This window comes from Paroedura picta, chromosome 2 (genome assembly GCF_049243985.1).
Source record: "Paroedura picta isolate Pp20150507F chromosome 2, Ppicta_v3.0, whole genome shotgun sequence".
In the NCBI taxonomy this organism is placed as follows: Eukaryota; Metazoa; Chordata; class Lepidosauria; order Squamata; family Gekkonidae; genus Paroedura; species Paroedura picta.
This window is the reverse complement of record NC_135370.1, coordinates 96,439,807-96,465,413: the sequence shown is the minus strand read 5'-3', so window position 1 is coordinate 96,465,413 and position 25,607 is coordinate 96,439,807. Positions and strand designations below refer to the sequence as shown.

Genomic DNA, 25,607 nt, shown 5'->3' with positions numbered 1-25,607 from the left:
CTCCCACTAAATAGGTTATAGTACATCAGTAGCAGAACACAAGAAGTTGTTAGGTTGTCTATCCTGTCTAATTGTGAGAGTCGGTGGGTGGGTGCATGCACACACAATTTTCACCTGGCAGGAGTTCCCCAAGGCCCAAGCCAAGGTATTTCCCAGGACTACTTCCTAGAATGCTTTAACTTTATATGCCAGGAATTGAATTTGGAACCTTAGAAAATGTAAAGGAATATGTTCTACATCTGACCTATGATGAACACACACAACTGCCTTCGTTCTGCTAATTAGGAAAAACAAAAAGGAGTTAAGCACTCTACCTCTTGAAAGCATTCAAATACAGAAAAATAAAAGGTATCTGTCAAAGTAAATTCTGACTTATAGAAGCTCATGCTTGAAAAGGAGGTTGAGAGGGGACATGATAGCCCTCTTTAAGTATTTGAAAGGTTGTTACTTGGAGGAGGGCAGGATGCTGTTCCCATTGGCTGCAGAGGAAAGGACACGCAATAATGGGTTTAAACTACAAGTACTACAAATATAGGGTAGATAGCAGGAAAAAATTTTCAGTCAGTGTAGTTCAGCAGTGGAATAGGCTGCCTAAGGAGGTGGTGAGCTTCCCCTCACTGGAAGTCTTCAAGCAAAGGTTGGATACACACTTTTCTTGGATGCTTTAGGAGGCTTTGGGCTGATCCTGCGTTGAGCAGGGGGTTGGACTAGATGGCCTGTATGGCCCCTTCCAACTCTATGATTCTATGATTCTGTGAAAAAAATGTTGGTCTTTAAGGTACCACTGGATTCTTCTTTTATTTTGCTGCTATGGTCTAATATGGCTGCATGTCTGAAACTAAAGAGGGGATGGAAAAGCAATGCAAAAATTCTTCTCCTGGAAATGGTAGAACTGCATGCTGAACTGGAGCTTTCAAGTCTTACACATTTCAAAGTGATGCATCTAATTAAACATATTCCAATGTTGCTGAATTATGGGATACTAGTAAAAGAGCCCATTGTAAACAAAATACAATGGGCGCTAGAATGTGGGGGATAGGGAGGGACAGGCCAGCGCGCGGCAAGGAAGCTGACCTTAGAGAGGGCGGGCGGCAGCAGCGGGGCATCCTCGGCTGCTCGGCGGCCATCTTCGATTCCGGCGGGGTCTTGCGAAGGTCCGTTTTGCACCGTTGATTAAGCCAGATTTTTAAACGGGAGTCCCTGGCAGCGGCGCGCAGGGCGGCTGGCGGGGGCTCCCTGCCCGGCGGTCTGACGCGGCGGGAGGCACTTCGCGCCTCTCGCCGCGTCAGACCGCCAGGCAGGGAGCCCCCGCCAGCCGCCCTGCGCGCCGCTGCCAGGGACTTCCTCGGGCGGCGGCCTGACGCAGCGAGAGGCGGGAGCAACTGTTGCTGCGGCTGGGAATCGGAGCAGTTGCTGCGGCTGGGAATCGGAGGGACCAATCAGCAGGCGCTTCGCGCCTGCCGATTGGTCCCTCCGATTGTCTGTCATGAGGAAGGGTCCAATCCGGACCCTTCCTCATCCCGGACACAGCCCGCCCCAGGTGGGCTTACTGTTTTATTTAGTCCGTGGCACCCGCGGCGCCACGGGCGGTGTACAGATGAGAATGAAAAATTTAAATCAATACGCTTCAGCTACACTTCATATGAGTGTATTGCAAACTGTTATTTGTGCAAGCTTTCTTGATGCGGCAACATAATATGTGATGTTATCCCACAACACAGAGATTAAAGAACGTGGCTACAATGTGTTTGTATTTGAAGGTTACCTTTGTATTTAATAATGCTTTCCACCAACTTCAATATGAAATGAGACAAGATCATATTTTTATTGTTTAATAGAACAATAAAACAAAACAGAACATATGAAAACATGAATCATTGGCAATTGTTTACATTGGTCCAACATACTATGGTGGTTAGCAAGAATATTAAACTAGTTTATCCTACATCTTAACACTACATATTGAATTGGTGTGTTTGGACATCATAAATATTCCCATCTTTTCCCTTGTTATTTTCCAGTGGAGTAAGACAATGTAGTATTGGTAGCTCAAGTAAAATGAGAAATACAACTTTATCCATAACTTTAAAAGAATAATTTACTACAGTGGTCCCCAACCTTTTTATCACCGGGGACCGGTCAACGCTTGACAATTTTACTGAGGCCTGGGGGGAGGTAGTCCTTGCTCCTGCTCCACTTGCTTTCCCGCCAGTGTCCCTGACTTCCCGCCACCCGCTGGGGGGCGCTGCCAGCAGCAGCTGTGCAGTGCCACACTGCGGGGGAGCCCCAGCCATGGCGGCCGCTGAAGAGCACCAAAGGTGAGCCGGTGGCAGAGCTACACGGCAGCCCCCAAGGCAGCAGCCGGGGAGGAGGACAAGGAGGAGCCACGGCCCAATACCGACTGATCCATGGACCAGTACCAGTCCTCAGACCGGAGGTTGGGGACCACTGGTTTACTATATACTAACTGCAAGTTTGAAATACTCATTTATCTAACCATTTAAAAAAATCTTAACAAAAATGTTTCAATTAGTATAAAATGGAATGTAATAGACAGATGTAGTTGATGCTCTTGCATTGTTTCTTATTTGAGAAACTCAAAATCATGGGTCACATTTAAGTCAGCACAGCCCCTATTAATTTCAAGGCAGCAGCTTGCAAGGGTCTCTTGTACTCATCCCACAGAAATGCTAAAGGAGAACTGACTGGCTGAACTGCACCTATAATTTCAAGAACAATGAAAATATTTCAAGGCTCTAAAGTTTTAGTCCAGTTATATTAAGGCTAAGAATTCAGAAATACTATTCTATCTTATGAAAATGTCATAAACTTAATATATCTGACATTTATCTGCAAAATAATTACCAAGTATTAGCTGCATTATTCATACCATACGTTAAAAGGACCATGTGGTAGGTGATATGAAAGACCTTGACCTGAGACTATGGAGAGCCACTGCCAGTAAGAGCAGATGATACTGACCATACCAGGCCAATGGTTTGATTTTGTCAAAGGCAGCTAGCTCCATGGTAAGTCATTTGATGACTGAAGCAGAAAATCCAAATACTGCCTTATTTATGCCCATAGCTGCCATTGTCAATGCTTCAGTTTCCTTCCATTCCAATTATTTTATACAGATTACAAGCAGTACAGCAGGAATTTTACCCCAAATACATACAAGCTTTCTGAAAACAAGTTAATTGATTTTAAGGTTCAGATGTGCATATTATTATTGGGTTATGCATTCCTAAATCTTCCAAGAAATAGAATATGCAATCTCACACTAAATTTCTTGGAATTTCAGATAGCCCCCCCCCCCCCAGTGTCTGTATTGCCCAATACTGCATACAGTTATTGCTAAAAGATCATAATTCATCAGAGGCTGGATGCTACGTAAATAAACAAACCCTTCCTCATATTTTCCCTTATACCCTTCAGGGTGTCTCAGACAGTCCAAACTCAGATATTGGTATTTTGGGACTCTTTTTCTCATCAAATACCCCCATCTACATGAGCAAGGAATTCCAGGATATTTCCATCACACCATTGTCTCTGAGACAATGAATTCTCTTGCTGAGAGATTGCAATATTGCTACAGTTTATTTCTGTATGAAATACAGTTTATCACTTCCTCTTCAATACTGTTGAATTTGTGGTTTATTAATTAGGATATCTCATCTTCTATAGAACTCCATGAATTCCAGTCTTCCTGCCCATAAACTCACTCAATTCCAAATTATACTAAACGATAGAGAAATCAGAACGTCGTATGTGTGCGATTTTTTTTTAGATACCAGTTTCTGCAGACTTTTACTAGCTAGCCCTCTTCACTTCCACTTAGCCATAATATAGGCTATTACATTCAACTTATGGATCCCATCTTGTTGACTAAAAAAACCTTGAAATAATTTACATTTTAAAAAATAAACTGGTTTGGATTATTTTGTCTTTCTCACAAAGTATTTCAGCCTTTGTCACTGGTCAGGAGAGCTCCTTTTCCCCTTCCAGCTCTTCTCTCTTTGCTCAAGTTCTGCTTCAGTGAAGGCTGCTGTGCCCCAGTTTGTGACCAACTGAGGCTTCTTGGAACCTAAAAGACAGCATACTGTAAATAAATCTGTCCCAAACCTCCTGTAGACTCTGTGGCTGAGACACACAGTGGATGGGATGTGCATCACTTTAAAAACAGTGATTGCCAAAACATGACAGCTGTATTTAGATGTATATCATCAGAGGTAAATAAAAGGCTTTTCCAAACATCACAAGAAGTGGGTTTTGAATCTAGGGCTTCTAGGTCCATGTCAGTATTGCAAGACCAGTGTAAATATTAGATCAGTAGTAAAGCACTACTGTATTCAAGCATAAAATATCAAAAGAAAGCCCAATCACTGAACTGTGCAACATTTATACAATTACTAGTAAATAAAAGGTGGCTAATGTAGCCATCTCTGTTAACCACAATGCATCATTGCCATTCCATAAATGTCCAAGTCTTCCATCTTCAGATCAATCTTACAATAATGTTAGTGTGCTTGAGTCCCAATAATAATTGGATCCCTGAAGTCAGAGGTAGGCAGCTTCTACTATGTATTATTTAAGAAATGTTGAAACATTTCCTTAACAGGCACAATATTTATCTAAACGGAGTGCCAATTCTGACAGCTGCCGGCAGTGATCACAAAAGAAACAGAACAATTTTTCAAGAATCATTAAAATTCCTTCTCTGCACGCTACTGCTCATACTGGGGAATGATTGTGGAGTCAGTTCTGCCTGTCACATGTGGCTATACTCAGTTTTTATTTGTTTGTTTGTTTTTATTTATTTATATACCACCCTCCCCCGAAGGCAGGGTGGTTTACAGGGAACAGAAAACAGATACAGATAACATGAGGTAATGCATGTGATTCGAGTAGGGGGGGGGGTCTGAGGGCCAACTGGAAGCGATGGTCTGGGTCAACTTCAACCAAATGCCTGGTGGAGGAGCTCCCTTTTGCAGGCCCTGCAGAACTGTTTGGGTTCTGTCAGGGCCCTGATCTCCTCTGGGAGCTCATTCCACCAGGAGGGGGCCAGGATGGAGTAAGCTCTGGCCCTGGTTGAGGTCAAGTGGGCTTCCTTGGGGCCAGGGACCACCAGGAGGTTGGAGGTAGTAGAGCGCAAGGCTCTTTGAGGGGTGTACGTGGAGAGGCGATCCCTCAGGTATACTGGGCCCAGACCCCGTATGGCCTTAAAGGTGATAACCAAAACCTTAAGCCTGATCCAGAATTCAATTGGGAGCCAGCGCAGCTGCTGAAGGATGGGCTGGATGTGGGACCTCCGAGGTGTTGCTGTGTGGATCCTGGCAGCCGCATTTCCAGATTGCAGTTTCCACATCAAGGATAAGGGCAGGCCAGTGTAGAGCGAGTTACAGAAGTCCAGCCTAGAGGTGACCGTCACGTGGATCACTGTGGCAAGGTGTTCCAGGGCCAAGTAAGGCACTAGTAGTTTGGCTTGGCAAAGGTGATAAAATGCCAGCCGTGCTACCATTGTGATCTGAGCCTCCATAGAGAAGGAGGCATCAAGTATCACTCCCAGGTTCTGGCGGAGTGAGCCACTGTTAACTGCATTCCATCCAGATTGGGTAGGTATGCGCTTCCCCGCTTGGACCTTTCCTGCCCAGCCACAACACCTCCATCTTTGAAGGATTGAGCTTCAGATGACTCTGCTTGAGCCACCCCATCACCACTTCCACGCAGCTGGCTAATGTTTCTGAGGGAGAGTCAGGGTGGCCATCTATTAGGGGGAAGAGCTGAGTGTCATCAGCATATTGGTGACAGCCCAGCCCAAACCTCCGCACCAGTTGTGCAAGAGGGTGCATAAAGATGTTAAACAGAGTTGGAGAGAGAATTGCCCCTTGGAGGACTCCACAAGCCAGTTGGTGACGGCTTGATGAGCTCTCTCCTAATGCTACCCTCTGTCCGCGATTCTGGAGAAAGGAGATCAGCCACTGAAGGGCAGTCCCTCTGATCCTGGCATCGGCGAGGTGGTGAGCTAAAAGCTCATGATCTACTGTGTCGAACGCTGCTGAGAGATCTAATAATATAAGCAGCGCTGACTTACCCCAGTCCAGCTGGCGACAGAGGCCATCTATCAGAGTGACTAGCACTGTCTCTACCCCATCGCCAGGCCGGAAACCAGACTGGGATGGGTCTAGGACCGAAGCTTCTTCCAAGTATGCTGACAATTGGTCCATGACCACTTTTTCAAGCAATTTCCCCAGAAATGCTAAGTGCGAGACAGAGCTATAGTTGGGTGGCTGTTGTAGATCCAGAGAAGATTTTTTTAGTAGCGGGCGAACCACTGCCTCTTTTAGTCCCTCTGGGAATTTTCCTGTTGTGTGTGTGTTTTCATACAGGCACACAGATACATGTGATGCTCAGGTTGGGGAGGTCAGCCCTCAACCCACACACGCACCTTTCATTCCAACAATCACTCCAGGGGAGAAAAGAGGTTGTTTTCCCCCCAAAATTAACACCATAATTAATTTAATGCCATTATCAGCCTGGATAAGGTCAATAGCTCCCCCCCCAATTATTTATCCTAAGATTTTGTACATCAGATTTTTCTGCTATGGGACACTTACATGTATGAACAGCAATCCCAAAAGACTTTCTAGCACTCTGCAGTCCCTCAATTTGTTTCCAAGAGCTGATCAACAATAAACCTGAGGGACTATATTGCAACTGAGGGACTACTTGTCAATTTGATTTAGGACTTGTAAGTACTGGGAAAGCAATGCTACTGTTGTTGCTATTACTTATTTCTCCAGAAGAAATTAGAAGACAACTAGAGCTTTAAGGACTTGCAATTTTGCCAATGGCCATCCATGTCCGACTCAAAGAAAAGGAAACGCAAACAAACAGAACTATATGCATGTGCCCATAATTCTCAGAAGTGCCTTTTCTGCCATATATTAAGTAGTTAATGGGGAATGTAGATATAGGAATGTCTATTGCTTTTATTGCCTGTTCTGTCTTCACACCATCCCCCACCTATCTTCCGAGAGTGTTCCAGGGAGGGCAGGCTCGTGTCCTTGATAAGAACCTGTTGATTTCACACTGCTCTATTTGTCTTAGCTCCCACCAAAACCTGGATTCCAATGGGGGAGGGGTGGAGTACTGGGATAAAAACCGAAGCCTTATTGTTATAGGCCAGTTCTGGCAAATAATTGATTTGATTTACTTGCATTACTTTCAATACATTGATCTTTTGCATCAAGTCAAGGATTCGTTATTGGAGCAATCTGTAGAAACCTCATAATAATACATGCTGATGCCATCTTCTCTCAAATATTGCTAGGAACACTACTATTTGTTTGGTCAATATAAAGAACAATGGCGATAGTGTGACACTGTCATAAGCTTTGTTCTCCAAGTTATTTACAATTTTCACACAATTATGTCATAACACCTTATGAGGAATCAGCCATGTAGCGACTAAAATCTCAACTGGTGCTGTTTGCAGCACAAACCTCTAGCTATTCAAGGCTAATTGTAATCATGTTTTCCAGATTGTAGTATTTCCCAATGCACTAACAGGAAGCATAGACTAGGCTGACTCAGTAAAGAATTCAGACTTCTTGGAAACCTCAAAATGTTACTCTAGATAAAAATAGCAGCAACTACGTTGATTCACAAGTTTAGATGTTGCTTCCTACCTGGTTCAATTAATCGAATCAATCCCTCGTGATGAGCTACTTTATCTTTCCAGCTTTTGGTATTGTTTGCTGCCAACTCTAGCTTCTTTTTCACTCCCTAAAACAAGATTCAAAGACATTAAAGGATGGCAGTAAATAAATAATTCTGATAAATCTAGAGACAAAAAAATCTAGTTTGCAAATCAGAAGATTTCAAGGGCTCTTTAAATGTCAGCCATAATGAGGACAATAACCTGCTTGTGTTGATGTCCAGAATGTCTGCTTGTAATAATGCAGTCATATGTGTAGCATCAAATAAAACATTATTTACATTGGGTAAGATGAATCCTGTGCATACTGTCAGATCTCTGCAATAGTTTCTCTACAGGATGGTCAACTGTGATGAAAACTGCATATATCTGAATTATTCAAACAAGCCATCTTTGCAGAGGAACTTCAATTCAAATTTCCGAAATCTAGGTTCAAATTCTCAACCATTGTACTGTACCGGCTTCAGTTTTTATTACTGTCTATATGCAGGATAACTTGGACACAGTGCAAACAAGAACTATCAGAACAAGGACAATAATCTCATACTGGCTCACCTCATATTGTTCAAGAGCTTGTTTCCTTTCCAGTTCCAGTTGTTCTAACTGTTGCATGGCAACTTGAAGAGCATGCTCCTTGATCATTCTCTCGTTTTCCAGTTCCTGCTTCTCTGCTTCTGTCATCTGAAGAGTTTGCTGCTGTTTTAAGTGCCATTTCTCCAGTTCTGCCCTCTTGGCTGATTCCTCCTCCAATAGCCTAAAAAGAGTTTATCATTTTTGAGCTGTACGCCTTACACAGTATGCTATCTATGTAAAGGTCTCATCCAATGGACACCACATCTCTGGTTAGGCAAGGTAGTCATGGAAGATTTGTCTAGAGTAAGTTCACTGGGATGGTTTTCTGCTCTCAAACACAAAGCATAGAAGCCTACAACAGTGTTGGACTTCTCCCAGGGCTGAAACAGGTGGGAGGCTGGGAGTTCCAAACAGGCAACGCTACTTGGCTATTTCAATGAGATTTAGGTCCCCTTACAATTGATAAGCGCATTATCAAAAGACCTGGGAACTCTGATCATAGAACTCCCAGAATGTCATCTAGTTTGGCTCCCACAGATCGGATTAGCAGTAACTTTGAGGGCTTTCCTGCGGTTTTCCTTTCGTAGGGTTACTTGCTTGCCCCGCCTGTTTCACAAAATCTATTGTGCGAATGGTACACAACTCTGGCCTGACAGGATTTGCTGCCCAGTTATGTAAACTGTGGAATATCAGAAACAAATGCTGAGGAATATTCTGTTAACAAGTACATGAGGATCCACAGGGGTGGTATTCCGGATGTTTGTTGACTTGCAGTTTCAAACCTCTTCAAGCTTTCCATTCTGTCAATCCTTCACATCCTAAGATTTAATCTTACAGCTACAGAGCAACAGACTGACCTGGCTTGAAGCCTCCTGACGGTCTCCTCATCTTGACGCGCCTGTTTCTCTTCCTCCAAAGCTTCCTGTAGCTGCTTATACATTTCCTCAAGTTCCCGGACTCTCTGTAAATACTGTTCCAGCTCAGATGACTTCTGGGCAACCTGCTCCTCCATTTCCTGCCTTACCTAGGAACATGAAGTGAAAAGCACACTTCATTGTCCTTCAGTACCAAAGACAGCATTCATCTTGCCATGAAAAGAGAGAGAAGTCATTCTGTTTTATCCATCAAGCATCAAGTTCTACATGCACTATGGATGACTGTCTGAGCCTGGTTTGTTGTCATATTTGCATGTGTGGCTCAGTTTCCTGATTGATAAGGAAGAAATTAACCCCATCTTATCCAGATATCTGCATTCAAACATCATGACAAATTACATTTGGACTGAAGCATTCAAGAAGAAAAAGAGTTGGGTTTTATACCTCACTTTTCACTGCCCAAAGGGGTCTCAGTGTGGCTTAAAATCACGTTTCCTTCTTCTCCCCGCAACAGACAACTTCGAGTAGGTGGGACTGAAAGCTCTGACAGAACTGCTCTGTGAGAACTTGAGACTGTGACTAGTCCAAGTTCACCCAGCTGACTGCAAGTGAAGGAGTGGGGAATCAAACCAGAGAATCTTCCATTGCACCCTCTGCATGAGGGCATGATCACAAGAAGTAAAGTTATGCCTGCACAAGGAGCAGTTTGTTCATGACACACCTGATGGAAGCCTTGGACTTGCAGGGGTTTTGTCAACACACACTAACTTGCTAAAGTTTTCTTAATCCCAGTGATTACTAACTTAAAACTTTATCTAACTGAAAAGCACATGCTTATTTTTAGCCACTATGGCTCTAGTGTAGTGTTACAATAAGGGGGAAAAGGACAGAAATATTGAAGATGGTGATTCCTACTAGCAACAAGCAGTAGCTTTTGTTAAACTGTAAATTTAGCTCAGGTTGGAAATTTCAACAAATCGGAGAAGCAAGAAACTAAAAAGATGTCATTAGTGAATTGTACTGAACAGCTGATGTCTTCACTACATTACCACCCTTCAGTAGAGTCAGGGATGCTTCTGTTAAGCTCCTCCCTTCTGCTAATGGGTTCTCACCTCTCTCCTCATATGTTTCCACCACTTACCTATCCTCTTCAAGCATCAATTCCTTTTCAAAGCTTTCTACTTCTACCTTCCAACAGTATACCTTTGTTCATCTCCTGTTACTCTCCTTCTTGGTCTCTCCATTTTGGATGAGTTAACTGGCTACTGTCACTGCCTGTCTTCTCTTTCTCAGCACTACTGCTGCATATCACTCTCAGGCATTTACCATTTTTTCTTTCTCCAGCTCAAGACAGAATCGATCCTGCAATTCCATTTGAGTCTTCAGGCGCTTCTTCTCCTCTTCTGAAGCTCGAGTTGCTGCTTCTTCAAGTTGCTGTGCAAGGGAGATAGAGTGCAGTCAATATCTCCCGGGAACTCATTTATATCCAAAGATTTTTTTTAAATTCCAGATGGACTGGAGTAATTCCAAGGTTCTAGAACCAGGGCATGTAAAGTTTGGAGAGATAGAATGTCATGTAGTCCAGCATCCTGCAAAATCCACTAGACTCTGACGTTACTTGCGGATTTACCTGTATCAACTAAAATACAGTGCCCATGCATACACTATTTATAGATAGTTGTAAAGTAGGGCATATGATTAGTAAAATATAACCCAGTTTGTGGTATAATTCATATGCTAAAAGAGGGCAAAGAATAATATGAGCACTATGTGCAGCCCAGATCTCACACACTGTCAGCATAAACAAAGAAGGCATTGGTAAGCAATTCTTTGCTTCTTAATGCTACTCTTATAATTTAACCCATAAATGCTAAAACTAGAAATATAAGAAGTTGTATTGAGCAGAACCTGACCAACATTGGCCTATGAATAGCGGGGCACATTCCATCTCCATTATTTTCTCAGACTGCTGAATAAACTAGCATTGTGTGTTTTTTGGGGGGGAGAAAGGGGTAGAAAGGACTTGCATGTACTAGAGGAATTGAGGCAGCACTATCTTTCAGTAAATAAATTATATTAACAACTCAATTGTCCATCTGAATTAAGCCCCAGAAGTGCTTAATGCATACCTGTTTCAATTAAATGGTGAAATGGCGATCACTCACAAAGCCTTGTGGACCCTGACTGGGTGGAAAGGTGGCACAAAAATGTTTTCAATAAAGAAAATCCATTGTTGTATATAATCTCCGGGGGACCTGGTGGGATGCCTGGCATGGGCTTTTGCTGTCAGCTGCTATTGTATCGTTCATTAGTGCCACCTTATCCTGGAGTACAGCAACAACAGTCTGCATCCTTACCATGCAAGGACTACTCTCCACACCACTGAGGGCACAGAGAGGTCCAGTCTGGGATGGTTCAAGCCATTTTGTTGCCTGAAGCAGAACACAAAAAGGTACTTCCATCTTGATTGGAAGGGGGAGCCAGCTTGGTGTAGTGGTTAGGGGTGCAGACTTCTAATCTGGAGAGCTGCGTTTGATTCCACACTCCCCCACATGCAACCAGCTGGGTGACCTTGGGCTTGCTGTTTCATGTAGGAAAACCCAGATGCAAAAGCACATTAAAAGTGCATTGTCCAAGATGTGTGCAATTAGCCTAAATATGTACCTTCAGGAATGATATAGCAAAGAAAGGGGTCTGGACCCTTTCTGGTACCCACCTTTCTGACAGTCTCCAGTTCTTTCTGTTTGTTTTCATTTGCCACCTGAAGTTCTCTCATTTGCCTCTCTAGTTCCTCTTGTTCAGCCTGCAATTTCTGGCGCAATGCTTTACGTTTCTGGCGAGCCTCTTTGTGAAGTGGAGGTTTACCTAGTTTTAGCAGATGTACAGTTGTCTGAATGGCTGTTTGACAGAAATAAGAAGACACCAGTAGTCAGAACAAACATAAATAACAGCCCCGCATTAATCATTCTGGCTACACAAATCCCTTTAACCACAACTGCTAAAGCAAAATTTCATGCCTGGAATCCTGGCAATGAAGCATACTCCACTTGAAAAATAGGTTTTCTACTTGTTCCATGTCCATTCTCCAGCTAGCAGTTTTCAGAAATTAGAATTACATTATGTTGCTGTGAATCCCAGACTCTTTATATGTGGTCATGCTACAGTAAAAGCCAACAAGACCTGACAATAAAGGTTTTATAGTTACAGAGCCATTTTACTTTGGCATGGACAGGCATTGCATACAGAACAGAAGCCAGTTTGCTCACCACCTTGCTCGCACTCTCTCTCATACTCTCCATTTGAAAAAGTTTTGTCTTCACAAACAGTATTGCGAGCAAACCTATACCTAGTTTAAAATCTCATAGGGCATCTCAGGATTAGAAATGCAGACCACAAGGGTAACAGGCTATCAGTGACATCCTATGTACAGTCCATTGGCATTTTAAGACCAACTAACTTTTATTCAAGGTACTAGAAATTAAACCCACTGTACCCAGCTTGCTGGGGGGTAAACGGTAATGACTGGGGAAGGCACTGGCAAACCACCCCGTATTGAGTCTGCCATGAAAACGCTAGAGGGCGTCACCCCAAGGGTCAGACATGACTCGGTGCTTGCACAGGGGATACCTTTACCTTTTAAATAAAATACAGTGGGCACTAGCCCCCCCCCCAGGTTGCAGCCATTCCCAGACGGGCAGGCGGGGCAATCGGCGGCTCTCTGGGAAGGGGTTTCTCCCCGCTGAGCCAGCGGCGAATGGTGGCGGTAGGGAGAATGCTGTGCACGGCGGGGAGTGGGCAGGTTAGGTCTGGGGCCAGTGGCCAATCACCAGCCACGCTATGCACAGCTGGCAATTGGTGGCTTGTTGTCAGAGTGACACGCGGAGGGCCCAATTGGCAGGCGCTTTGCGCCTGCCAATTGGGCACCCCGCGTGTCACTCAGGTAGAAGGGGCTAATGGCCACCCTTCCCCATCCCGGACAGGGCCCTCCTCGAGGGCCCTTACTGCTTTATTTATACTGCTCCCGCGGAGCGGTTACAGATGAGCACACACACTTCCTCAGAGACAAGGTCTTGGAATGTCATGGAGGTGTGAGCAATGTCTGAGGAAGTGTGTATGCACATGAAAGCTCATACCTTGAATAAAAGTTAGTTGGTTTTAAAGGTGCCACTGGATTCAAATTCTGTTCTGCTGATACAGACCCACTTGAATCCATCCTATGTACAGTTACCTTTCTAAAGCTGCTAAAATTAATGGATTTAGAAGGGTATAAATCTGTATAGGCTGGCAGTCTAAGTGCCCCTAATTCCAAGGAAGTTCCATGGGACAGAATGAAACTCTCAAATGAACGTATTTATGTGGGGAGGGAGCACTATGGCTGAATGACAATGGCCATGCTTTGCAAGCAAAATGAATCACTGACATTTCCAGTTGCAGACTCTCAGGTAGCAGAAGTGGGAAAGTCAGGGGCACTATCACACTGGGCTGAATGAAATAAATAAGGCAGCTTTATATGCAGATTAGTGTTACAGAATCTATATTACTCATACTCATTAGCATAGGAGGCAAGAGCCAGGAAGCTTCAATACAGGAATAGGTACAATAAGACAGTTTGAAACCTACAAAATGGAATCGTCTGAATCAGAAAAGTATTAATTCAGAAACCACATGCCAGGTCATGCTGGCAGCTCAGAATGGGTTGCTGAACACATCAGTCTTGGGACTGAGCTCAGGTTTTGACCACAGGTCTCAGACCCAGATGTCCTAACCTCTGGCTCATCCCAGCTCTCCCCTTGTCATGCTGTCACTTGGGGGGGGGGGAAATACGAGGGCACTTACAGCCTGTTTCTCTCAGGCTTATTTGAAATGTTAAACTACCATTGAAATGTTAAAATTAAAAACAGTAAACACATACATTTCTGGTAGTCTTCCAATGCTATTTGACATCATCCATTTTAGGTCTGAAGCCCATAATTGTCCAAATTTGCATTATAAATGTCTGCCCTTGTTACTATAGAAAGAAAGACTTTACTCTTCCAGTAAGCAAAAAGGTTAAGCTATGAACTGATATAATTATAGCTGAAGCAGCTTTTGCACCACAAATGGCAGATGCTAGTTTATTTATGTACTTTATAGTTTCCATTATGAGTGAATGAGAGAGAGAGAGAGAGAGAGAGAGAGAGAGAGAGAGAGAAATCCAAAATGTAATACTGTTCACTTGTCATGCTGTAATTATTAATGTTTGGTACTTATGCACTTTCTATTATATTCAAAGCTTGACTTCTCACTAAATGAAAATAGATAGTAGTGGTCATATGCTATAATGTTGTCTCGTATGTGCCAGACTACCATTGAACTTCTGTTACCCTGTTGTTAAAGGCCTATATCCAGAACAATTCATAAAATTATTTTACAATTGCAGCACACACTGCATGTTTTGTACACTGTACAAAAACCAGACTAAAATCCTATAAAACCCCCTTTCCAGACTGCATCAGAAAAATGGTACATCTATTAAAGTTTTGTGCATGGGAGAAAAAGAGCTGTAGTTTAGTGACAAACTTTTGCATGCAAAAGATCCCAGGTTCAATCTTCAGCATTTCCAACTGAAAGGATCAAGTAACCAGTGATACAAAAGCAACACTGTATCCCTAGATCTTCCTATTTTTTTTTTTAGAAAACTTATTTTAAATGTTTCTTTTTTTGAACAAGACTTCTGTTTAGCAAACTGTCTTTTGATATGCTACTGTTATGGATGCGTTTATACAATTTTATCACAGAATCATAGAGTTGGCAGGGGCCATACAGGCCATCTAGTCCAACCCCCTTCTCAACGCAGGATCAGCCCAAAGCATCCTAAAGCATCCAAGAAAAGTGTGTATCCAGCCTTTGCTTGGAGACTGCCAGTGAGGGGGAGCTCAGCACCTCCTTAGGCAGCCTATTCCACTGTTGAACACCAGCGCCGCACCTCCCCCGTAGCCTGAAGCATCGTGCCTAGGCCGCGGCCGCCACGCCGCTGCACATAGCTGCCCGCCTCTGACGGCCTCACCATCCATCCACTGTCGCTCCGGAGCCGCTGCCCAACAACGCTGGTAGGATGCCTTACTTCTTTCTACCCCCGGCCACGCTGAAGCCTTTGCGCTTCGGTGGGGGGGGCCCTTCTAGCGCCCATTTTATTTCTTGATAAAATGGGCTTTCAATCTAGTTGCATATAAATCGGTTATAAATTGTATATAAATTGGTGGCCGTCTTCTGGAGGAGAGGCAACAGTGGCGGCGCCCCCCCCCAAACTGCTTGCCCTGCTGCGACCCCTGTGAAAGGGTTGTTCAACCCCTAAGGGGTCCCAACCCCCAGGTTGCGAACCACTGGCCTAAAGCATCCATGACAATAAGTATCTGTCCAGTCTTTGCTTAAAGACAGTGAGGGGAACCTCCTTAAGCAGCCTATTCCAGTAATGAACTACCTTGATATGAAAAAAAAAATCTTGATATCTAGCCAATACCATTCTTTATGTAGTTTAAACCAATTACTACAGGTCCCATCCTCTGCTGCCAATAGAAACCTTTCCCTGCCTCTAAGTGACAACCTTTCAAATACTTAAATACAGCAATCATGTCCCCTCTCAACCTCTTCTTCTTCAGGCTGAACATTCCCAAGTCCCTCAGCCTTTCCTCAGACAATGGCGATGTATAAACCAAACAACCAAGATCAGGGAGTGTATAGGTAGGCCTGAAAGAGTTCTTTCCTGACAACTGCTATTGTTGATGGTCTGAACATTATTGTTTCTGCTATTTCAGAACTACCAAAAGTTATTGTTTTTTCACTACCCAAATGTACATGTGATTGAATTCCTGAAGTATTACATATTTTAGGGCATATCACAGTCTTAATAACACAATAATACACGAAAAGTTGCAAAAATGTGCATCCAACAGGAGGCAGGATGGGACCAAACAAGAACAGGATCCACATGCAAGCAAACTTGCTCTGTTTACTGTTGTCTCTTGCTCCACTTCACACGTGCAACACTGTGTGGAGCAACACTGATCACAATGACTCTTTTCCCATTCGCCCAGCTCAGAAGCCCCTGCCCCCCATATTCCCTTTCTGAGCACAGTCAGGCGATAGTAGTGCAATTTAAAGGATTGCAGCTACTTGGTTCTGAAATCAGAGTTTAGCTCCCCATATTCCCTCTCCAAAAGGATGCTCCACCCAAATCCATCCTTCAGTTTCCCCTTTGAACCTGGTCAGAGATAATTAATTATTTTCCTCTGGTTCAAAAGGAAAAGCCCATAAGTCATGCCTTAAAAGAGCACAATATCACGTGGGCACTCCCTTTAAATTTGGAGGCTTCCCTCTCTCCATGTAAGCAAATAATTTCACAAAGTGAAATTTAGAACCTTACCTTGAATCCACTCTTGCTTCTTCTTCTTATCAGAAGCACTAATCTCAAAACATTTTTCTAAACTTTTTATAAGGAAAAGGCATTTCTTTCCATCTTTGTCAGACAAGGCCTAAAAACAACAAAATGAGTATCCTATTAAAAACACTAATTTACACCACTGATGGAGGTATTAGCAAAGATGTTGCTCTTGGTATTTCAAAAAATATGGAATGAAGAAAACTGCAAACAGCCAGAATCTCTCTCTCTCTCTCTCTCTATGAAAATGTCCCCCACTAAAGCTGTTAAGGTAATGCCTTCAAACAAGCTAATAATAGAATTATAAAATTTCAAAATTCTTCTCCATTTCCGGGTACAGATGCTGGAATCTCAGTGCTATTTGTTGAGGCATGACTTGTTTATTCCTGAGTTACTCAGGATCTTTGATTCATAAAAATGAAAGGGATTAAACATCTGCTGAGGAAACTGCGTAACTAGAATGGAGTGACAAGGGCATCTGCTCTAACCACAACCTGGACAGAGGTGAATATTGGGTTCCAAAAGGCTATAGTATATTTACAGCTGTGAACATAATGCTTTCTTCTGGTTTGGAATACTGAAAACATGTTTTCAAATGAAAGATATGAATTTGATGGGATATTTAATAAGAGCAATAAGCAAAGTCAGTAGCACTTTTGCACTCTCTTGTTGACATTTCCTCAGCAGGCTAACATGGCAAAGCACATTAGCTACTGAATACTGCTGCTGAAAAAGATAAGAAGTGGAGATAAGCAGACTCAAGCAACTTACTGCTGCCTGAACAACAGCAAAGTGGCTGGCAAGAACTTAGGGTTTTAGCAGCAGCAGCAGCAGCAGCAGCAGCAGCAGCAGCAGCACTCTTAAAGAGGTATGCACCATTCTGAACTCACCTAAGTGTACTCCAGCCACATACTCTCCTATACACATATAGACTGTGTGCAATCTTCCAGACTGTAAATATCCCCCTTGTGAATGCATGGGACTATTGGAATGCACCAAGAAACTGGGAGCCTCCTCTAAGCACAAATGGATTCTCTCTACTTTAACGGATTGCTTTTTCAATCTTTTGTTCACATTACATAAATGTATTATTATTTAATTGGTTTCTATACTGCCCCTCTCCACAGCAGGCTTGGGGCAGTTTCCAATAACAAAACCATAGTAACACAATAACACAAAAACACAATTAAAACCCAGTCCCCCTTGCTTCACTTTCTTATACATAGCACACCTCTGACTGAAAGTCCCTGTATACCAGTCCCAAATATGACCCAAAGACCTCATTAAATAACCAAGCAGCACAACAGGATAAAATTTGTTACACTGCGAATCACTTATATGAAACCTCTTTTAACAGAAATCTGCTGCAATGCAAAAATCCAGCTTTTCACATAACATTCACAAAAGAACTCATTCTATCCACTTCATTTTTTTCCCAAGCACTGGAGTAAGTGTGGACAGAGATATCATGGAGAAAGCGTTCTTATTTTCTTTGTGCTACAAATTCTGTTGGAATTATGGGAGCAGCCTGCATAAGCAAGCCATGTATCCACTGCACTTATATGGCTCTCTATACTGTGATATATGAACACAATGTTAATGTTATACTATGTTCTTGGTGAGGATGAGAAATCCATGAACAGTCCTATAGGCTGAAAAACTTTTTTTCTTTGAAGGAGTTATCTGTCTGTCCTTTAGAAAAACATTCCAGTTACTGCGTCACAGTCCCACTGCTGTTTTACCTCTACACTACAGTTGTCATTCAGGGTAATGTCTCCTCTTTTGTCCTTTAAATCTTCACTCACATAGTATGAAATAACATTGGGTTTTAACACAAACCAGCGTTCTGTCCAGTTTTTCCTTCTATGTCCCTTTTTCCACATGTAGCCCTGTAAAATATAAAATGATTCAACTGAAGCCTTTCCATTTAAATTTATGTTAACATTAGAGTTTCTCGCTTACAGGTTGAAGAGCAAATCCAAGTAGAGTTAATGGAAGTGTTTCAATTAATTTCAATGAATAGAGATCTTTAACAACATCTTTATAAGTGTTTGGAGTAAAACATGAAAAGTCACAAAAGATGACAAAGCATCAAGGTCATTCCATTTTCCTCCCTGATGTGGGGGAGAAGTTTTAGAATTACCTTGGTATGAAAGATGTTCATAAGACACGCAATTTGGAATTTTAAAAATGGCAAAACATTAATTAGGATGACAAACTTGTGAATATGAACAGACATGGGTGGTACTAAGCTTGTAATATTACATATTAAAATACAATATGTAATATTACAATATGCAGATATATGAACAACTGCACAGAATCCTCCACATTCTTAGAAAAGGAAAATGTCAAGAAGAGTGTATTTTCTTCCTGTTTTCTCTACAGGATGTTCATTTAATAGCATCAGTTTTTAAACAGCATGTAAGAATTTGACACACTACCTTGCTCATATTTCATTTGGATGCAAATAATGAATGCAAATGTTAAAACTGGACTGCTAAACATTTTAAAAGACAAGAGTACCTACCTACTTGGTATATCCAGTTTGGGTTAAGCTATTGAAAATAATATTGCACAAAAAAAGAGAAATGAGAGTTTAAAAATAGGCCATTCTATTATTTATACAAATTCATGATTGGTGGATTTTTAAATGGTATTAAAATCCCTTATTCACTATTGGTATTGAGTGCTGCAGTAATACTCTTGTTCCTTGCCCTTACCTTCCTGCCACCATCAAATTGTTGCTTGCAAGGGGGATCAAAGTAGACACTGCTAATGCACAGAGTCCACAAGGCACTCAAAGCTTAGCCAATCAAGTTGAAGAGAGAGAAGAATGTTTTGTCCTAAGAAGCTAACCCGTTCCAGTTAATATCTAACTGAAGAACCACTGGAAGAATTTAGACAGATGTTTGCTTTTCTTCTTTGAAACCTTAACTATGGAATTCTGTAAATCACAGACTAAAACAAGTTTTCTTAAACTTACTCCGATTTTTAAACCCACATTTTTGACATTGGTTTGTAGTTTTAAGCTTGTTATATTGTAATCTATATTTTTTTAAATGCTGTAAACTGCCATGTGCCAGTATTTCAGGAGATGTAGGCTAAAAATGGAAACAAACGAACAGATAATAGGTGACCATTTTCACAAAAACCACATCTGAGTTAGGGATGCCTTCTGATCTGTATGTACAGAGAGGCAGGTATTAATTTTTATGACAGGTAGCAGTTTTTTAAAATGTGGGTTTTTTGAAAATGGTCATCTATTATCTGTTCGTTTGTTTCCATTTTTAGCCTACATCTCCTGACAAATACTGGCACATGACAGTTTACAGCATTTAAAATATATAGATTACAATATAACAAGCTTAAAACTACAAACCAATGTCAATAATAATTAAAACCATTAGCACTAATAATTAAAACAATCTAAATCATAAATCAACAGCCTTGAAAACAACAATCTGCAACCAGATAGATGTACTTTGGTGGTGGTGGAAGGAATTAGATGTAAATTCTGGATTCTGGTTTTGAAGTTTCAAGGAGGGGCGCAAGGTGACCCAAGTCATTATCCTGGCCTCAACCAAATGCTTGGTGGAAGAGCTCTGTCTTACAGGCCCTGTGGAACTGAGATCTTCTGGGAGTTCATTCCACCAGGCAGGGGGCCAGGACCAAAAATGCCCTGGTTGAGGCGAGGCAGACTTCACTCAGGCCAGGGACCACCAACCTATCGGTGTTTGAAGAGCGGAGTGCTCTCCAGGGGGCGTAAGCAGACAAGCAGTCCCCTAGATATGCTGAACCCAGATCGCAGAAGGCCTTAAAGGTCAAAATCCGAACCATGAAGCAGATCCGGAATTCAACTAAGTAATGAATGAAGTGGCAGAACGTCAGCCTGTCTGCCTAGGAGTTGATTTTTTGTGTTCTTGTTGTTGTTGCCAAGTAGCAGAAGTACAGGGAGGGCACAACAGCATCACAACACTTTCAGGCTGGAGCTCCTGTCATCCAAAAACAGTATTGAAGGCATAGCCAAACATCACCACCTTTGCTTTGCTATTCACCTGCTCCACTAAAACCAGCATTGCTCATTTTGGGCCACTAACAATAAACCTGAATGACATTTTATTATTTCATGATGATGATGATATCTAAAGAAGTATGCATACACATGAAAGCTTATACCCCGAATAAAACTTGGTTGGTCTTAAAGGTGCCATTGGACTCAAATTTTGTTCTGCTGCTTCCAACTTACATAGCTACCCACTTGAATCTCCATTTTATTAAAATGCAGACTGAGCCTTAAGCAGAATTACGTACATAGGAAATGTATCTGGAACAAAGGGATTATGAAAAAATACCAATAGCCATTTCTGACAATGCATCCTTTTCCTTTGTTCCTATAAGTCTGGATTTTGTTGTAGGGCAGAAGAATTTCAAGTCTGGACCAATTCACTTATTCTGGAGGTTAACCCACTCATCTAGTTCATTCCATTCACAACATAGTACTTCCTGGCTAGACTGAAAACTTCCACTGAAAAAAATACTTTTATTCAGGGCAGTATTTAATTGTTTCTATTTATTGCCGGCCTTAAACTTTGTTTTTAAATGTGGGGGGTTATGTATTTTTATAGTTACTATTTCGCTTACATCACATGATGCCTTGAGTGCCATAAGGTAGAAAGGCAACTAATAAATGTTTCAAATAAACAAATAAGCTGCTAATGAAAGGTAGGTTAGGAATTTAGAAATGAGGCTTTAGGCACAGACTATCTTGAATCTTTGAGCAGGAATAAAATTTGGCTATCCACTGGATTCTATTCAACACTGCAATTCTACCTTATTGCTAAATGAGCTACTCTCATGTGAATTAATCAAAGGGCATTTCGTCTTGACACAGAAACTAAATTTCCCTCTGGAAATGCCCACACATCATCTGATAATGGTTCACTGTGCAGCGAAGTGTAACAATTCTGATCATGGTACAGTTAACCACCGCTTAAACTGTCTCTCTCACTTGTGCACCTGGGCCTGAGGCAGCTTCTGGTTCCTCTTTATCTGCCACAGGGGTGCAGGCTCCTAGTCATATTAAAATCTGCTTCCTCCAGTTGGGGAGGAGCTGTGGACTTTACTGAGCAGCTGTGGACTTTAAGAAGCACTGCACACTTTTTGTAGAATGTATGTATTACTCAATGAGAGTCATGGGAAATTCTGCAGAATTGAAAGCTGACTAATTTTTTATCATTCCATATATTAAAGATCATCACTGTATTATACACCAGTTAAAGGTAAACTCTCACATTGAACTGAAAGTGATGAAAAAGACTTTGTGAACTTTCCAATTTGTTTGATGCACTGTGCACTTCAATAATCATTTGGGACAGGAGGATGTAATTAGAGAGCCCATGTACAAATATTGTGAGCCACTTCAGTGCATATGATGATGTTCACAAAGTTCCTGATGATGTTCACAAAGTTCCTGCGTTGAGCAGGGGGTTGGACTAGGTGGCCTGTATGGCCCCTTCCAACTCTATGATTCTATGATTCTATATATTGGCTTTTAATTTTGGGGCCAAACAGAGCTATTTTGATCTCTGACAGTGCTTGCTTGTTTTTTGTGTATGGCACTTTCCAACACCGTTCCATTGTGTTTTGAATCACATGAAATAAACATGGCATGCTTCAGTTTTGTTAAGTAAATATAAATCAAATGTAAAATCAATAAGATATCAGAAAACATTTTAAATTAAATTTTTCCAGAAAATCTATATACCGGGAGATTGCACAATTCAACTTTTTTTAGTGTAAATTTAATTGCCTTTGTGCAGAATTCTGAAGGTATTTTTAAGCAAACAGATAAGATATGCACAAATTGTATTTATGTTAGTATTTTCAGGAGCCATGTAGGACACTCATACCTGTTTCAACACATCTAATATAAGTTCATTGAAGACTTCATTAATTGCCATAGATACTGTTTGTCTATCCATTCCTTTACTAAACCGGCCACTTCCAATGAGCTCAATCAGTTCCCAGGCAGAAAGGCCTTCCCGATTGGCATCCAGGCTGATCTTGTAATGTTCAAACTGCTCTTGGTGCCACCCTGATCCCATAGCTTCAGCAAGCTTCTTAAGCAGGTATTCAATCTGTAACGAGATAGATAACATGCACATTAAGCAAACAACCATCAGGCTCATTAAAATAATAGGATACTAACCAACTAGCCCAAAATCCCCCATCAACAGTGCTTGTGAAACAATAGTGCCCTTTTTATAAAACTATAATTATTAATTACAACTATTAGATCATATTTCTAAAATTATTAGAAACCTAGCTTCAGCCTTAGGGCACCAGCTCTTCCAGGTCCATATTGCCCTACCTGTGTACAAAGTTTAAAGAAGCAATCAAGAATTGTGCATTACAGCAAACAAATGATCCCAGTGATCCTGGGACATGCTAATGAACATGCTAATGATCCTATTGTTTAGTTGGCAAAGTAATTATAAGAACCACAAACAAATACAAAAGATATGGAAAATACTGATATTTGCTGGTGAATTTTAATACTTTTAAGAGGCTAAAAATTAAAGGTCAGAATGTTTTTTTTTTAACAGTAATCCAAGGGCCATATGCAAATGTCAGAAACAAGTCTTAGGACATGAAGATTTCTCATGTTTTCCACTGGCCCTCCTAAAATCATATGAATTGCTTCCTTGGGTGAAAGGATTTCTACATGCTGATCTCATTGCAAATTTCTCTGCCATTCTTCCAGGGTGCAGTTTGGGCTGCATCAGGAAGACGAGACAAGGAAATCAAGTAGGATTATAAATGATCTAAACAATGCAAATAATAAAAACCTTGTTTATGTTATCAAGTTAATTCTGATTTGTTTATATATTCAGAAGCCAATAGAACCCAAAAGCTGGGGGGGGGAGCTACAATTAGGAGGACAGCATCTATTTTTGAGCTATGCATGTCATCTCTGGACCTGAGACAACTAATCATTTGGACAACACTGTTGTCGTGTCCCAAGTGGACCAAAAATACATATCACGCATTTAACAGTAGTAACCCAAAGAAGGAGGGTTACAAATGTTATGCCTAAGAACAAACCTAAGAGAAGACTATTAATCCAAACTAACACTTGGTTCAGACTGTGAAAAAAGGTGGGCTATAAGTAAAATTAAATAAATAAATAATATAGTTATAGATGGGAGACAAATAAAATGTAGCACTACATAACTGGGTCACAGTTTTCCTAGACAGAGGCTGATGGGGGTGGGGAACAAAACTTAAGATAAAGGTTAATTGGCTGATGGGTGTGAAGAAGTTAGGGTTGCCTACTCCAAGCTGGTCAATTCCTAAATATTTTGGGAGTAGAGTCCAGAGAGGATGAAGTCTGAGGAGGGGAGGTAATTCAGAGGGTACAATGTCATAGACTCTATCCTCCAAAGCAGCCATTTCCTTCAGGGGAACTAGGGTTGCCAGCTTCCAGGTAGGGGCTGAAGATCACTCAGAGTTACAACTGAGTGACAGTCAGAGCGGTTTCTCAGTGGAACAGGTTTCCTCAGGAGATGGTGAGTTCTCCATCTTTGGAAACTTTTAAACAGAGGCTGGATAGCCATCTCGCAGAGAGGCTGATTCTGTGAAGGTTCAAGGGGGTGGCAGGTTACAGTGGATGAGTGATAGGGTTGTGAGTGTCCTGCAAAATGCAGGGAGTTGGACTAGATCTCTTCCAACTCTATGATTCTATGATTTTATGCTCTCCAGATGACAGAAATCTGTTTCCCTGAAGAAAGTGGCTGTTTTGGAGGGTGGATTCTATGGAATTATATCCTGCTGAGGTTACTTCACTCCTCCAACCTCACCCTCCTAAGTTTCTTTCCAGGAACTTCCCAACTTGAAGCGGGCAACTCAAAGGGGAACTAATTACTGTAATTGAGAGACCCACTGGAATTTCAATATATCTCCAGGTTGGCAACTCTAGGAAGAAGGAAGCATGAAAAGTGAAGAAGCTATGGGGGCTTTCAGGAAAGGTAAAGAAAAAATACTGGAGGAGAGGGAAATGAATTGTCTCCCACAAGTCATTGTGGGTTCCCAATAGAAGAACCTGGTTTTTGTACCCCACTTTTTACTAATCAAAGGAGCCACAAAGTGGTTTGCAATCACCTTCCCTTTCTCTCCCCACAACAGACACACTGTTAGGACAGTCGGGCTGAGAGAACTCTGAGAGAACTGTGATTGGCCCAAGGTCACCCAGCTGCCTGTACCATTCTAGTATCATTCTGTTTTGAACAGCTTCAAAATTAGGCTTCTGTAGCACTGTATATGAATATATGCATTTATAATTGAATTGGTTGGTTTCTCTACTTCAGGGCCAGTTACTGAAAAATCTCTACAAACCTCTATGTTTTTTGCAAACCTCCAAACTTTATGCAACCATTTTATGATGCTCTCCAGTCATCATTAAGGAGAAACAACAATGTGTTGTAATTTTATCACAGGTAATTTGACCTACACAAAAGGATCTCTGCCACGTTTTTGTCTTGTGTAGAAATGCTAGTAAGGACAGAAACAGTATAGCTGACACCTACATTGTGGTTACAAAATATGCCACAACAGTATTAGTAGAGAACTGCCAAGAGCTTAAGCTCTCTCTCACCCTCTCTCTCAAGTAGTTGCTTGAAAGCTGAGGGGAATTGAAATAGAATTAACCCTGTGCAGGTCTTAGACCTAAGCAGTACTTTTTATTTTAAAAGTGAATAAAACTGCCAGCCATTGCACAATACATTGAGTTTTAAAAATGATAAAACCTGCCATTACACAATGATGAAAAAATAAAGTTGATGCACCTTATATAGTGTGGGAGCCTCTCCATTCATTACCCTAAGTATTTATAAAGGTAAAGGTAAAGGTATCCCCTGTGCAAGCACCGGGTCATGTCTGACCCTTGGGGTGACGCCCTCCAGCGTTTTCATGGCAGACTCAATACGGGGTGGTTTGCCAGTGCCTTCCCCAGTCATGACCG

The 25,607-nt window shown here is 41.7% G+C and overlaps 1 protein-coding gene across 1 annotated transcript in view; it reads right to left on the bottom strand.

Moving 5' to 3' along the window:
- Positions 1 to 1,801: 1,801 nt before the first annotated feature.
- The window catches only part of SWAP70 (switching B cell complex subunit SWAP70), a 39,543-nt gene continuing 15,737 nt past the window's right edge, over positions 1,802 to 25,607 (bottom strand). Inside the window, exons 4-12 of the mRNA XM_077321781.1 lie at positions 22,498 to 22,725; positions 18,328 to 18,474; positions 16,571 to 16,679; positions 11,885 to 12,066; positions 10,495 to 10,602; positions 9,151 to 9,317; positions 8,276 to 8,474; positions 7,692 to 7,788; positions 1,802 to 4,087 (exon numbers count right to left, since the gene is read on the bottom strand). Coding sequence (XP_077177896.1) covers positions 3,975 to 4,087; positions 7,692 to 7,788; positions 8,276 to 8,474; positions 9,151 to 9,317; positions 10,495 to 10,602; positions 11,885 to 12,066; positions 16,571 to 16,679; positions 18,328 to 18,474; positions 22,498 to 22,725 — 1,350 coding nt within the window. The 3' untranslated portion in view covers positions 1,802 to 3,974. The remainder of the gene's footprint in view (positions 4,088 to 7,691; positions 7,789 to 8,275; positions 8,475 to 9,150; positions 9,318 to 10,494; positions 10,603 to 11,884; positions 12,067 to 16,570; positions 16,680 to 18,327; positions 18,475 to 22,497; positions 22,726 to 25,607) is intronic.